This window comes from Wyeomyia smithii, chromosome 1 (genome assembly GCF_029784165.1).
Source record: "Wyeomyia smithii strain HCP4-BCI-WySm-NY-G18 chromosome 1, ASM2978416v1, whole genome shotgun sequence".
NCBI lineage: Eukaryota > Metazoa > Arthropoda > Insecta > Diptera > Culicidae > Wyeomyia > Wyeomyia smithii.
In genome coordinates, this window is record NC_073694.1 from 44,626,126 (window position 1) to 44,640,167 (window position 14,042).

Genomic DNA, 14,042 nt, shown 5'->3' on the forward strand with positions numbered 1-14,042 from the left:
AAAAAATAACACCATCGCTTTTTTCCCATATAATCGTGTCCCAGTCTACTGGGCAGTGCGTATAAGTAGTACATCCGTATGCCAACTAAATAAAATAGATCCCAGTGTGGTTCAAAGCAGATGCCCAAAAACTTCTATCCCCACCTCCACGTCGTACCGACTGGGAGGGAACTTGGTCGTATGCTGACAGGAAAGGGGGGGCTTTTCTCCTCGAAGGGCAGCTTGTCTGAGCGTCTGTTCTCTATGATAGGGGCGTCTCAAACAGCGGCTGATTCTGAGCGGACGACTGAACTATGAAATGTGGTGACTCGCCAGTTACACCCCAGACGACAGGCCCGTCGCGGAACTAGACATCCGCAGCCCTATTAAGGCAGCATGCCGAAAAATAAAATACAAGAACTGAATACGAACCGGAACAATCTGCAACGACCTAGCGACGAAATAAGGACGATGCTCGGTGCGAGGAACTGTGAATCGCTGATCGCCCCGGGTGGCGACCGGGTTTTGCTGGATCAGCAAGAACCCCGTCAATTAGACATCGTTGCGCTGGAGAGAAGGTACGGAGGGTTTTTGGTCGCAGGGAACAGTACTACCATAGCGGCGGCACAACCAATAAGCTGGATACCGGCTTTATAGTACTGGGCAGGATGTGGAGTCGTGTAGTGAAGTGGCAGGCGACCAGCGACAGGTTGTGTTTGTTGAGAATAAAAGGCCGGTTCTACAACTATACTATCCTTAATGTACACTGTCCTCAGGAAGGAAGACCCAATGTAGAGAAAACAACGCCCTCCTGACGAAAATTTTCAGTACCCTTCTGAAACCTTCTAATGTGCCTTCTAGCATCTACCACCTTCCGCTCGTCTACACGAAAGACGCAATCGTGCCGTCTCAAGCTCCGCCGTGTGCAGTCTGTCTCGTCGTCATGCCTTCTAATTTATGTTTATTTATGTTTGTTGGAGGAAAAAATAAAACAACGTACCTACTTCTCGAGTCATCAGCAGGCGGAAAATGATACAACACGGCGTTACCAGCGCCTTCGCCATTAGAAGGTGACACAAGGCCGTGTGGAAGGCACGACGCACCCACACGAAAGGCACCCAGGCGCGCAGTAGAAGGCGGCGGGCGATTACCTTTTCTGCTAGAAAGTGAAATTGAATGGTTCTTGCTGTAAGGTGTCCCAGCGAAAGGTGCAATTTCGCCGTCTAATTTGCGTGGAGAAGGCGTTATTACGCCATGTGTGTATTCGGGCCTAAAGAAGCGTTCTACGCACAGCTGGAGTAACTTTATGATTGCTGCTCGCGTAGGGACATCAAGAGCGTCATCAAGGACATGAATGCTCGTTTCGGTAGAGAACAGGGCCGGCGTCTCACTATTTTTCCGAGTGGGTAGTAAGGAAAAGGGAAGGTTCATGGGTGGCCTCCTGGCAGTTAACCGGAACAATCGACATGGCTGGCGGAAACATGCATGTAGGCATGTTTTTGAGTGCTTTCTTCGTTCTATTTATAAATTTTTCCTTAGTTTTCGCGAAAAAATTGTTGGAGTAGTTCTTACGCTTCAGTTTTGCCCAGAAACTCTCGATGGGGCGCAGCTAGGGGACGCTCCATTTCCTTCAACGATTGCTCCGAGTAGTGGGCTGACGGCAGATCTAGCCAGTACAACGCATTTTCGCCCTTATGGTATTTCTTGATGAACGACGTAACTTCCGGCAGGCACTTTTTACTATATATTTCCCCGTTCACGGCCAGTCCGGAGTGAAAGAAGATCGGCTTTGACTTTGGCATCAGTAAAAGACGAAGTGCCCTGCCAGTCATTGCCATCCATGTTCGCCAGCTAATTTTCACAGTTTGACTGGTGGCACCAACCTCCCGACCAGGCGCGCACAGCGATGTAGCCACTTCTCCCTCGGTTTTCCTCTTCCGCATCGTTTGAAGCTTCTTATCGCTCAGGGTTGTCGGGATTTTTTCGATGCTTTGATTGTTGTACAGTAGTACCAAGACATTGTAGATGCCGGAACGGGCGTATCCCCGACGTCCACGATATCCGTTTTTGACGTGGCGGGATACCGTTCATTGAACGCGCACACCTTTGATAAAGTAGTTGTACTGTTTTCGCTATCACGGTTAAACTTCGAGTTGATTTTTTTCTGCTGGCTCATGAGTTATTATGATTGGGTTGTTTCGTTAGTGCGTGTAAGAGCAAAATCGACAAATTTTGCGCATTTTTTTAATGCAAACGTTAAGGCTCAACAGATTTGTCAACAAGTCTCCATCCAAAATTTATACTTAATCGGACTTCTGGTAAGGCTTCCTTTACAGTACCATTAACAACCATTAAAACATCACTTTTTTTTTTGGTTTTGTCCGATAATTCCGTGTGGGTAAGTACTCACAGAGATATTTTCCGACCGGGTATTACTACCCATACTACCCACATCAACCGCCGGCCCTGGTAGGGAAGACATAAACGAGCCGGTGATCGGCCCACTCACCGTGACGAACGACAACGTGATGCGTCAACTTCGCAAATTCCCAAGGACTGGCAGCCCGAAGTTGCTACCTTCTTTCCCCGAAATGACATCCACAAAACCACCTGGAGATCACCTGACCAGCGTACAGCAAATCAAATTGACCATGTTCTCATCGACGGCCGGTTGTTCTCAGACATTACAAACATACGCACCAATCGCTGTGTGGATATTGGCTCGGATTATTACCTAGTTGCGGTATCTTTGCACTCAAAACTGTCGACCGTATACCACGCGCATTGTCGAACCCCGCGGCTCAACATCAAGCAACTCCGGGACCCCCAGGATGCGGAGGAATACGCGCCACAGCTCGAAGCGGTACTACCCACGGCGGATAACGGCTGGTTTCGCAGCATTCGCACAGCTATCGGGGAGAACGCAACGGCGACACTAGGAGTGGAAGCACCGAGAGGCAGAAACGACTGGTATGACGGGAAGTGCGAGACAGCGCTGGATAAGAAGAACCGGACCTAGGCTATATACCTGGGCAGGTCAACGAGAAAGAACAAGGCCAATTACAAACGGGCACGGAGCGAGATGACCACGATTCTCAGACAAAAGAAGCGCAATCAAGAGAATCATAAGCTAGAGCTGGAGCTCTCAGAGGCTATGTGCCGCAAGTCGAACATGGGAGGTAGGCGTACATCGTACACGAGTACACCGTATCCACTCATCACATCTTCATCGACTTCATGGCGGTCTGTGATACAGTCGATCGAGAACAGCTAGGCATTTCATGTACGACAACGGATTTCTGGATAAATTGACTCGACTAATCAAGGCCACCATGGCGCAAGCGATGTGTTACGTGCGTGTTTCGGGGATACTCTCGAGCCTCTTCGAATCGCGCAGAGGTTTAAGACAAGGTGATGGACTCTCCTGTTTGCTGTCTGTTCGCGGATGACTTTGACATCATAACACGTGACTTTGTGACGGCGGAGGAAACTAACGTCCGACTGAATGCCGAAGCCAAACGGATCGGACTGCTATTTGCAGTCGAAAACGAAATACACTAAGGTCGCTTTTTACGCAGTTTTTAAGCGGCTTTTTGCACGGCTTTTTTACGCGGATTCCGGAATTTACACGTTTTTTTTACACGGGTTCTGGAATTTACGCGTTTTACGCGGATTCCGAAATTTACGCGTTTTTTTACTCGGATTCCGGAATTTATTCGGATTCCGGAATTTACTCGGATTCCGGAATTTACGCGTTTCCTTTTACGACGTTGGTGTTAAGACAGCTTATTTCCCTCTTTCAGGAGGAGTAATCAATCTACATTAAAACTTGATAGTTAATATTTTAAGCAAGCTCTCCGATAATGAAGATAACGTGAGCAAAATATACCTTCAAGCTTAATTAATTATACGCGAAACTGTTTCTCATCACGTTGTTGAGTTTGCAACAGCAGCATGCTGCAGCAGTGTTGCTGGAAAAATTCAATGTTGAGCCGTTCGTCAGACATTCGATCAGTTAAAGGTGAATAACTTTTTCTACAAATTTTGTAGCGCCTTACAGTCTTGAGAAAAATTATCCCCAAGAAAATTTCCTACAAATATCATGTATTGGTATATTTTTAGGAGCCAACTGGAAATTTCTAGAGGATAAGTTTTGAAAAAGTGGATGTTCCCATATAAAATCGTATGGAAACTTTAAAAATCGGGCGCAAATCAGGGGTTCCACCGATCGAACTGAAAAGTTACAAAGTTGTTACAGGACCCATAAGGAACACGAAAGGTGCATGGGAGCGAAAAAATAACACCAACGCTTTTTTACCATACAACTGCGTCCCAGTCTAGTGTACATGCGAGCGAGAGGCTCCAAGGAGAACAACATCAGCCTCCCTCCCTTGAGTCTCTGTAGACAGCGATTAGCTTCAGGTGGTCGACAAGTTCGTGTATTTGGGGTCAGTGGTGACCGCCGACAATAACACCAGCAAAGACATCGAGAGTCGCATCCAGGCTGGAAACCGTGCCTGCTTTTCACTTCGGAAGACACTTCGAACGAGTCGAGTGCGACGACGCATGAAGCTGACACTGTACAAAACCCTGATAAGACCGGTAGTCCTCTGCGGAATCGAGACAACAACGCTTCTCGTGGAAGACCTTTACGTTTTCGGAGTTTTCGCACATGCTGCGGACTATCTACGGTGGAGTATAGACGGACAACTGCACGCGCTGGGAGAGAACCCCATTGCACACCTGGTGAAAGTCAGTAAGTTTCGGTGGGCAGGCTACGTCGTAAGGATGCTGGACGACGACCTTGTGAAATCACATCTCTGTGGCAACCCTGCCGGCACCAGAAATAGAGGGGCGCAGCGTGCACGATGGATTGATCAGATCGAAAGAGACTTGCAGGTGATGGGACGCCTGGTGAACTGGCGAAATACAGCCCAAAACTGAGCAACATGGCGAAAACTTTTTGATACTGCACGAGCATTTGGATACAAAGGGCATTCCGAAATAATCACCAATGCTACTCAAAATGCACAAATATATTCCTGAACAATATACTGATTGTTCCTTAATATATGTATACGTCTTGAGTAGGATTGCGTAATATTTCGAAAGGTTTTTTAGCATCTAAACTGCCTATAATCGCATATCAGTCCCATCTGGAAAAACATCGAGTTGAGGAAACAGCACTTGAAGATATTTTTCTTGTTTTGGGTATTTCACCTGTTTGGGGTGGGTTATTCTTATTTTTTCGACATAATGTAATGAAATAGACCGCAATCATAACTTCTTCATTAAATTATTGCCTTTTTCGTGCAAATTACAATGAAAAATAAGGAAGAGACTGATATGCGATTATTTAGGCCATCGAGTAGCAAAATAATCACATATCAGTCTCACTTTCAACTGCTCGGTGTAAGAGTAGTTATATTTTTCTCAAGTATTTTGAATATGAGTAGACGTTTATGGCCGCAGACAGCTTCTAAACATGCTGCATGAAGAATGGCGGAGAAGCTCACCCATTACTTACCCCGACTTTAAGGTCGTTGTTGAAAAAGCAAAATATAAGGTTGGAGTCTTGAATATGCTACTAAATAATTTCCTTTTTTACGTCTTCAGTGTTTCGCAATACGTGCTGAGTAAAATTATTCCGCATTAGCCCGTGCATTTAGCATATTGAAAAAGTGGTGTTGAGAAAGGGAAGTTTCGATTTTCATTACAACAGTTAGCTAAGCAACTAAAAACGATTTCTTCTGAGTTCTGACAATTTCAGCTGGAATGATCATTGGAAGTGAGCAGATCATCCACAAGAAATTAACCCCTTTTAAAAAGCAACTTTGCTCAAGGCTATTATTCCTCTGATTGACGAAACTTATAACCTTTCGGGTACGAATTTTTAGAAAAAGTTGCAGTTTCAGTGTCTACCTAATTAAACTTTTGTGTGGGATTTAAATGAAACAACCCTACATTTTTCGATTGTTTTAAGATTTTTTAACATTAAAAAGCTTGAAAAACAGCACCAAGTATTTTTTGTATGGATGGAAGAAAAAAACATGGCCATACTAAGGAAAAAACATTTGGTGGGACTGATATGCGATTATTTTTAAGATGGGACAATTTGACCTCACATTTTTTTTCTAACTTTTTCGAATAAAACTTACTTTTTTGTTTCCTTAATCAATAGTAAAGCGAGAAATAGATGGAATGTGACATTTAACAAAAAACGATGAAAATCCGATGCGCTTATAGGCAGTAAAGTGCTCTAGAGTAACCATGGTAGAGAGAGGGTTAATAACTCGCATCTGTTACTTTTGTAGTTCAATTCTTTTGAATTACAACCGTGCAACAGTTGTGACACTAATGAGAACAAACTTACACGCTTAAAAAAATCTCAAAAACATTGCGTAGAAAATTCTTTTCATCTCTTCAATCCGCATTATGTTCTCTTTTGGCATTCATTTCGTAGATAGGTAGAATTTTCATTCTTTTTATCATTTGGTAAGTTCCATAATATAGTATTGTTTTTTCTAGTTCTGTATTTTTTATTCTATTAATTTTTTTTTCTTTTTTGTGTCTTTGTTTTGATTTTTTATCTTTTTTTTCTTTATTTTTTTGATTCTTATTTTTACTGTTTAAAACTTTCGGTTAAGAGTTAGGAAGTTTACACTCTTCCAATACAAATTTTTAATGTTTTAGCCAAAATTATCAAACATCACGATTAAAATAGAAGGGTACCCTAGCTGCCTAGTACCTTAGCTTAACAAGACGACTGTTTTATTTATTATGCCCATACTTAGTCCTTCCAGCTGGTCTTGCGTAGGCTTTCAACTACTCGCTTCATATGCCTATCAAATCTACGTGTTCATGAATATTTCCTCTAGCGAGTGATGAAGCTATTTATATGTGTGGTTTTGGGAGAATTAGAGCGAAGGTAACCACCCATGATATACTAATCGATTTGTACAATTTGTGCAAAACTTTCTTTCAAAATAAAACTAAATATTTTTTGAATGCGGTAATAGTTTAGTAATTTATTAACTGCTTCGTACACTAATTATTGGTTTTACAGTTTCGAATTTCTGCCAATCGCGCGGTCCTTCTTCTTTGCTGTCATACAATTGCTGTAGTAGTCAACCCGAACACCACCAGCTAATAATTGCTGTTCGATTCAACATTTCTATGCGACTATTGTTCGAGAACGTGAAGAGAAACTTTATTTCTTCTACAGCCCTAGTGCGCCAATTCTAAGCATAAATAACAAATCGAATAACTAACTGTAATAATCTTGTTTAGGAAAACGAGCAAAAAACGATCAACGCTTACTGTAGTCTCACTCGCATAATTCACCTCTGTGACCGGGCCAGTAACTTCTGGTGCTAATCGTTTAAATAGATTTTAGATAGATGTCTCAACGAATAAGGGTACAATTTGTTAAATCCTAGAATTTCACATTGCTTCGCAGTATAATACCTAATGCCTATCATTTAATCAATATACAAAGTCTGCTTTCTAAGGCCATTTTCGAGAAGTGGCATGTTCTTTGTTTTATTTTTTCTTAGTTTCCAATAAAAACGGTTTTCGATTGAGCAAACGATCTTGTTTGAAAGCAAAACACACATTGAACCAAAGAAAGCCTAGTTTCTGTGTTTCGTTGGAACAAGAAACACTTGAGCTAATATACAAGTCAAAACTATCGTCCTATCTGATAGCAGTAATTGTAGTCGGAAAGTGTTTATCCAAGAGATTGAATTGGTTAATGTTCTAATGAGGGCATTTCGCACGATAACAATTACAAATATCACAAAGCATGAAAGATTCATTACACTCCTTAGTGTGTGCAAATGATTTACATCATTTAGCCGTATTGGTTCATTACGTCCAAAACTTGTCGATTCTTTTCGGTTTGATCTTGAAGGAAACGTAAAGTTTTCCTCTGTCTTCACAGTCTTGTTATCCAGATTTACAAATACGTTGGATTGATTTACACATACACGCATGCACACCCAATTGTAATCTGCCAAACATCCGTTGTGTCCTAAATATTTCTTCTATAGTGAATCACGATGCCATACCCACGTATGTTTTGTGTGGGCGAACCGATGGGACAGCCATTGAGATTCAAGCAAATTGAAACGATCTTCACTCAGGTATAGTGGTTTCCCGCGTCTGTTGTAATAAATAGTATTAATTTTAACAGTTCAATACAAATTCATCTAAGAGAAAACAGCACTTACTTTAAATCTCGATCCTCCTCATCGTAATCGTCCAGATACAGTGACCCCCATAGACAAGCCCGACGACCTCGGATGATGATTATGTAGGTTGATGTAACCATCAGGAAAATACCCGTTCCCCCACCACATGTAACAGAATGCTGCAAGTAGACATGAGAAATTAATGTAACTTTCACTATTGATGGTGGTTATAGTACCTTCACAGCCTCACAACACTCCTGTTCCTTGCAGCAGGCCTGTTTCAAACAGACGATTGTCCCACACAGCAAACAGATAGAACTTTCTTTTGGTACATTTTGACACTTCAGGCAAGGTTGCTCGTGGTAGTACTGTAATGTACGTTAATAACTTTAATACAGAACGACGCATCAACATGGAATTTAGGATTATTCAAATGATTATTAATTAAATCCGTTTCACTCGAATTTTTTCCTAGGTAGAATCACTTTTAATGTTTTACCACTTACCGTAAATAATCGTTCGTACTCCCGTGGTAGTCGAAGTAACTTGGGTTGCTGCCACTCAACTTGCTGGGTCACCACTAGTGACCGCGTTGATTCTTGTGGGAGTCGCATCTGACGCAACTGATCACACCAAAACCGGGGCAGCGCCAGCTCCGTCCCAGGTAGGAAGCAAAGAGCCTTGCTGGCATTAAACTTATCTAAATCCATACTAACGGTGACTAGTTCCAAATAGTAAACGAGCCGAGTGAACTCCCACTGCGGTCCGGGGATTTCTGGTATTTCGGAATGGTAAATGTGGTGCCTCAGTAGTGCGGCCACGCGAAGAAATGGTAAACAATGACGCTGAAGAGTTTTCTCCAGTGCTTCAACGTCTAATATCGATCTTGGGGTGTCACCGTTTGGAGTACTGGTCGTCGCGTTTGTTTTTTCCGTAGAAGAGCGTAAACCTCGACAACGGTCTAAATTGCTGAGCAAAAAGGCCATTGCCGAACCAATGTTTGGAACACCCTTCTGCCTAACGGGTGCCGCAATGTGAGAGGTATAATTTTCCAGCAGCTGATCGCACTCATCTTCCGTTAGTTGAGCGCATAGCTGTAGAGCGATTTCGTAGTACAGCAAATTGTATGCTACCTTAACGATGCAGGTGAAATACACTGTGGGTTGAAGATAAGTATGGTTTGTACTTTGAAATGGTGGAAATAACAAATACTTACTTTGCTCCAGATCTAGAGGTGCCAGCAGTATAAATTTAAGCATTAAAGCACAGGGATCGCTCAACAAGGCCGGAACATATTCACCGCTGGTGAGTGAAAGACCGCCGGTGACTTCAGTGATAGCAGCGTTCAAAGCATCACCTTCAACTTCGTTTTCACCGGGTGCCAACAACAAACATCCAAGATCAACTCCGCTCAGCATCATCCATACCCGCCAAGCAGGTAGAATATCATCCAGTAGGGAACGGTTTGGTGAATCGTCGTTCATTCGTCGTCGAAGATGCAACGATAGAACATGAAGTAGTGGAACGATACAATCCCGCTTCGGTTTGTAGCGTAAGTCTTTCTGGGAACAAAGAGTTCCTCCTCGTTGAATCACCTCCGATTCTAGATTGATACGAGCGATCGAGATCACAAAAGTTGTTTGGGGGATGTCAATATGCCGTTTTATATTTCGTTGTGTACAGCTGATCATATTTTCCATTGCTTCAACGAATTTGTTGGTCGTCAGCGGTAGTTTGTTGTCTTTCATTAGATTCTTCACTTCGTTGACTAGAGTTATGAACGGTGGGGGCGAGGCAGCGCGAGGCGTGATAATAGGTCTTTCTAACGATGGGGTCAATGGTAACACTGAGTTAGCTAGTTGACCGCAATATGGACAGAAGAATTCACCTCGCTCAACGTCCAGATTTTGTGGTCGTGGCGAAGTGTGCAGAGATTTGAGATACAAATCTTGACATGCTAGGTGTACATGGTGGCCACAAGACTGAACATGAACCCCGCCTTCCCAACCAATGTTATCCGCCTGAAACCAAGCCCACATTGCAAAATTTCTTTTCAGGAAATCTATTCGTTTGTTGAATTCTGACGACATTTTGACGTTTCGTTCTAGTCTAATTTTGTCATCGTCATTTATCGGTAGAGGGCACCTATCATGCTCTTTTCGCCGATGTCCAACGATGCTACTGGATTCTACTAAAACCACCAGCCCAATCGGCTTGGACTCCGTACTAGGCTCGGTTGTATTGCAGATAATGCAGTCATACTCTTTCTCTCGTGGCATTTCAATCATTTCCTCTTCATCATCTTCGTCTCCTTCAAAACAATCCATTTTCGACGCAGCTGCCTGTTCCATGAACGCTTTTTGTCTGCTGGCAAACTCTTCCATCAGCTTTTTCTGCCGTTCCTTTGCCCGCTTGCTGCGTTCTTCTCGTTCTTTAGCCTCCCGAGCTTTTTGCTCTGCTTGGCGTTCTCTTTGGTTTGGCCACAGGGCATGTCGGATCTCATCAATCCGTCTAGCGCAACTCTCATCCAAGCGAGCAATTCTCCGCAGCAAATTTCCAATGAAAAACGGTCCATCGCCTATTCTAGACTCCGACACCTTGATACGTTTTTGTGTCTGTTGCTGCTGACTAGAAGAGCTAGATTCGTCATCATGATCCATGACTACATTGTCCGATTCTGCTGCATCGTCATCGTCTTCTAGCGAGAAACTGTCCAAAGCACCACTCAACTGAGTGTGCAGCTTGAGCAGCAATGAAAGTATGCTCTCCTCGATCCGCACGGTATCCGGTTCGTGTGCGGTTTCGCCTAGAGCGTCGATGTTGCGACGTTTATGCCGTAGACGGCCAGGCGTTTGATGTACCAACTGGTAGTTGGCACCTCCAGCGGTAGTAGAGTTGGCACTAGCAGCATTGGCCACCGTCGTTGTCGTATTAGCAGCAGGCGCTGGCAACTGAGGTCTTCTAGGAACTGCAACCGGTTGAACACGATTAAAAGGAAGCATAAGACCGGCGTTGATCGGTACCGAAGACGAGAACATTGTCATGTCCGGTGTGGTCGTGCGCGTGGTCTCATTCACAGCCAAGTTCTGAGTGGGAACTAAAGGAAAATCGTGGCGGATTACCAGTTCCATGCTACTCTCGTTGTATATTTCACTGGTAACGCGGGGGATTACCACAGTACTACCGTCGCTACCAGGCGAGGCTGGCGCAGGTAGTGGAAGCCTACCACCGATTGAAGCTTCACTAATGCTATCATTATTATTGTTATGATACTCCGCAAGCGTTAATGCTGGTCGTTGAGTCGTTGGAAGCGACGGGATACTATCGTCCACCAGCATTCGTTCCATATCCTCGTCGTCGTCATCATCCATTCTTCTAGCAATAGAGTTCCCTCGAACCACCGATAAATCCTGTGGTATGGCAACCTCCCCGCCACTGGTCAGATGCTGCTCATACTCGTTATCTACGCTTCCAACCAGCATCGGCAGAGTTTCACTTTCAGAGAGTTCCCATTCTACGTCACTATCGAACGTAGGAGTACCCGTACTCTGGTTCTGATAATTGGCCGGCAGAACTTGCGGTTCACCCGGTATCAAAGATATCCTTTGAATAGTCATCTTTAGATTCTCAACCAAACAATTACTAGGATAGCAGTTTAATAGCTCCGGAACTGGTTCTCTATTTTCTTCTGAAACTCTTCTTCTACTGCCGGTACTCGATCCGCGACACTCGAGCTCGCTTCCGCTGTCGCGATTCGTTTCACAGTTACATACAGCCATTTCCAATAGAAAAACTGCTAACGCCAACATATGCTCGGAAACACTTAGCGTATGAACAGCTCTGTATAAGATTGCTAGTAACATTGCGTGTAGTACTCTAGAGCTTAACACGCTTGCCGGATCGCTGTAAACTTTCCCACACGAACTCGGCAGCCGGAACGGCGGCCACAAACTTCTGCTTTTTGGCATCTTACCCACTCCTTTAACATACCCTCCGAAACGATCCATTGAGTTTTGAAAATCTCGCCGATGCACGGCCCTAAGCAAAACATGTAGCGGGTCGTAGTATCGCTCCCAAACCTCTTGTACAGGCATAAACAAACCCTGTTCTAAATTTTCCGATCCCACTGGTGGCGGCCGATATACCGAGAGCTCTTTCAAAAATATTTCAAAATTTCGGGTGTGAGCATTCAAACTCCGTTCCGGCATCAGTTCCAGCAGCTGACTGTGGGTTTTATCGCCGGTTGCCAACAGAGCACTGATCTCGATGATGCACTGGGTTTTCTCATCGTTACCGAGATTGACGCGCGACGTGATCAGTGTCGCCAGGAATGTCAGCAAGCCTTCCAGCATCGAATCCTGACCCATTTCCTGGGGTGCACTGAGTACCCCCATACCGATCCACTCGGACACACCAAAAATCGAAATGCAATCCGTCAGGAACAAGTTCGCCGGCAGCTGGGTTGCACAGATTTGCAGGAAAAACAGATCCATATCGACCATCGAGTTGCAGAAGTTAGCCTGCAGGTATGTCATGGCTTGGCCCTTCATCTGGAGCCCGTTGCGTACCCAGATACCGGACAGGATCTCGTAGAACAGACTCTGCGAAGGGAGAGAGAAAAAGAAGAGGATTATTAATGACAGGGTGGCCACTCAAAACCTGAAATTATATTCCCGGTTTTTTACCGGTTCGTTCAAATATTTTTCCCGGTTAATTGTACTTTTGAATTCTGTAGTTTTTAATACAGTTGAAGATTAAAAAAGCGTAACTTTTGATTTACATCCCAAAATGCTCAAAGCTACTTCTTAAACGTGTTCAGTCTTATTGTAATCAAGAGATATGGTCGCAAAAATTCAAAAAATGTGACGGACGTCATCTATTCCGATAGGAGATGTTGGCTACAAGTATCTTTTAAACAACGCATTTAACACTCACTACCGTGGACTTCTAGGCTAAACTAAGTTTGTAGGAACCGTTCTTACCATAACCATATAAGAATCAATATAGGGTAATCGTTTCTATATTCATCTCAGTACCTATATTCATCTCATCACCCCTTTTTGATAAATTAATCGTCAAATTTTACAATATTTTCAACGTAAAACTTTCAAACACTTGACAAAATCGAGAAGCGAATAGATTTACTTTCAAAAATTTGTATAAATTTAACGGTAAATATAAATACAAATAAGAGAAATAAGATGAATAAAGGAGCACCTAGCTGTTGAGATAAATAATGGAGCGATTATCCTATTAAAGAATTATGTTACACATTTCTTGCGAAACAAACATAATTTTAATCAGGCCAATCAGATTTTCACAACACTTGAAACACATCACTTCTGCTGCCTCTTTCTGGGTGTCCGCAAGAAGTTTTGCCTTTTTGGCTTCTATCGTTTTAGCATGGGCAGTGACATTCTTCTTCCGGACTTTTTCATCTTGATCTGACTGCTCCTTCTTCTTTGCCTTTAACGATTCAACATATCGGCTATGTGAAATGCGAGCGTATTGGATCAACGTCTTGGTGATATCAATTTCGTCTCCTCCACCGACATTCTGTACTGCTTCGTGCACCAAGCGTTGCGCTACAAGTCTTTCTTCTTCTAGATTCATGACTACGCACTGCTAGTTCACAGAGGAACCCCGCTCCAACGTGGCATTGCCATGCGATAGAATCAAAATCTTCCTAATAAACACGGTAAACCTTCCTAAGGTTCTTGCCTGAACCATCTATCAGATCTCTACAAAAAGTACCAAGGCGCTTCTCGCTACGGCGGTAGGAAGTCAGCAACGTCTTTGTGCATACTAAATAGTTGTGAGTATTCTTGGCGACATCTATCAGTTACAGCTCCCGCGAGATTATCTTTGTGA

The 14,042-nt window shown here is 43.5% G+C and overlaps 1 protein-coding gene across 1 annotated transcript in view; it reads right to left on the minus strand.

Annotated features, from left to right (window-relative positions):
• Positions 1-6,978: 6,978 nt before the first annotated feature.
• Positions 6,979-14,042, minus strand: part of LOC129719076 (E3 ubiquitin-protein ligase Ubr3) — a 101,623-nt gene continuing 94,559 nt past the window's right edge. Inside the window, exons 8-12 of the mRNA XM_055670465.1 lie at positions 9,388-12,772; positions 8,678-9,327; positions 8,408-8,539; positions 8,211-8,350; positions 6,979-8,142 (exon numbers count right to left, since the gene is read on the minus strand). Coding sequence (XP_055526440.1) covers positions 8,025-8,142; positions 8,211-8,350; positions 8,408-8,539; positions 8,678-9,327; positions 9,388-12,772 — 4,425 coding nt within the window. The 3' untranslated portion in view covers positions 6,979-8,024. The remainder of the gene's footprint in view (positions 8,143-8,210; positions 8,351-8,407; positions 8,540-8,677; positions 9,328-9,387; positions 12,773-14,042) is intronic.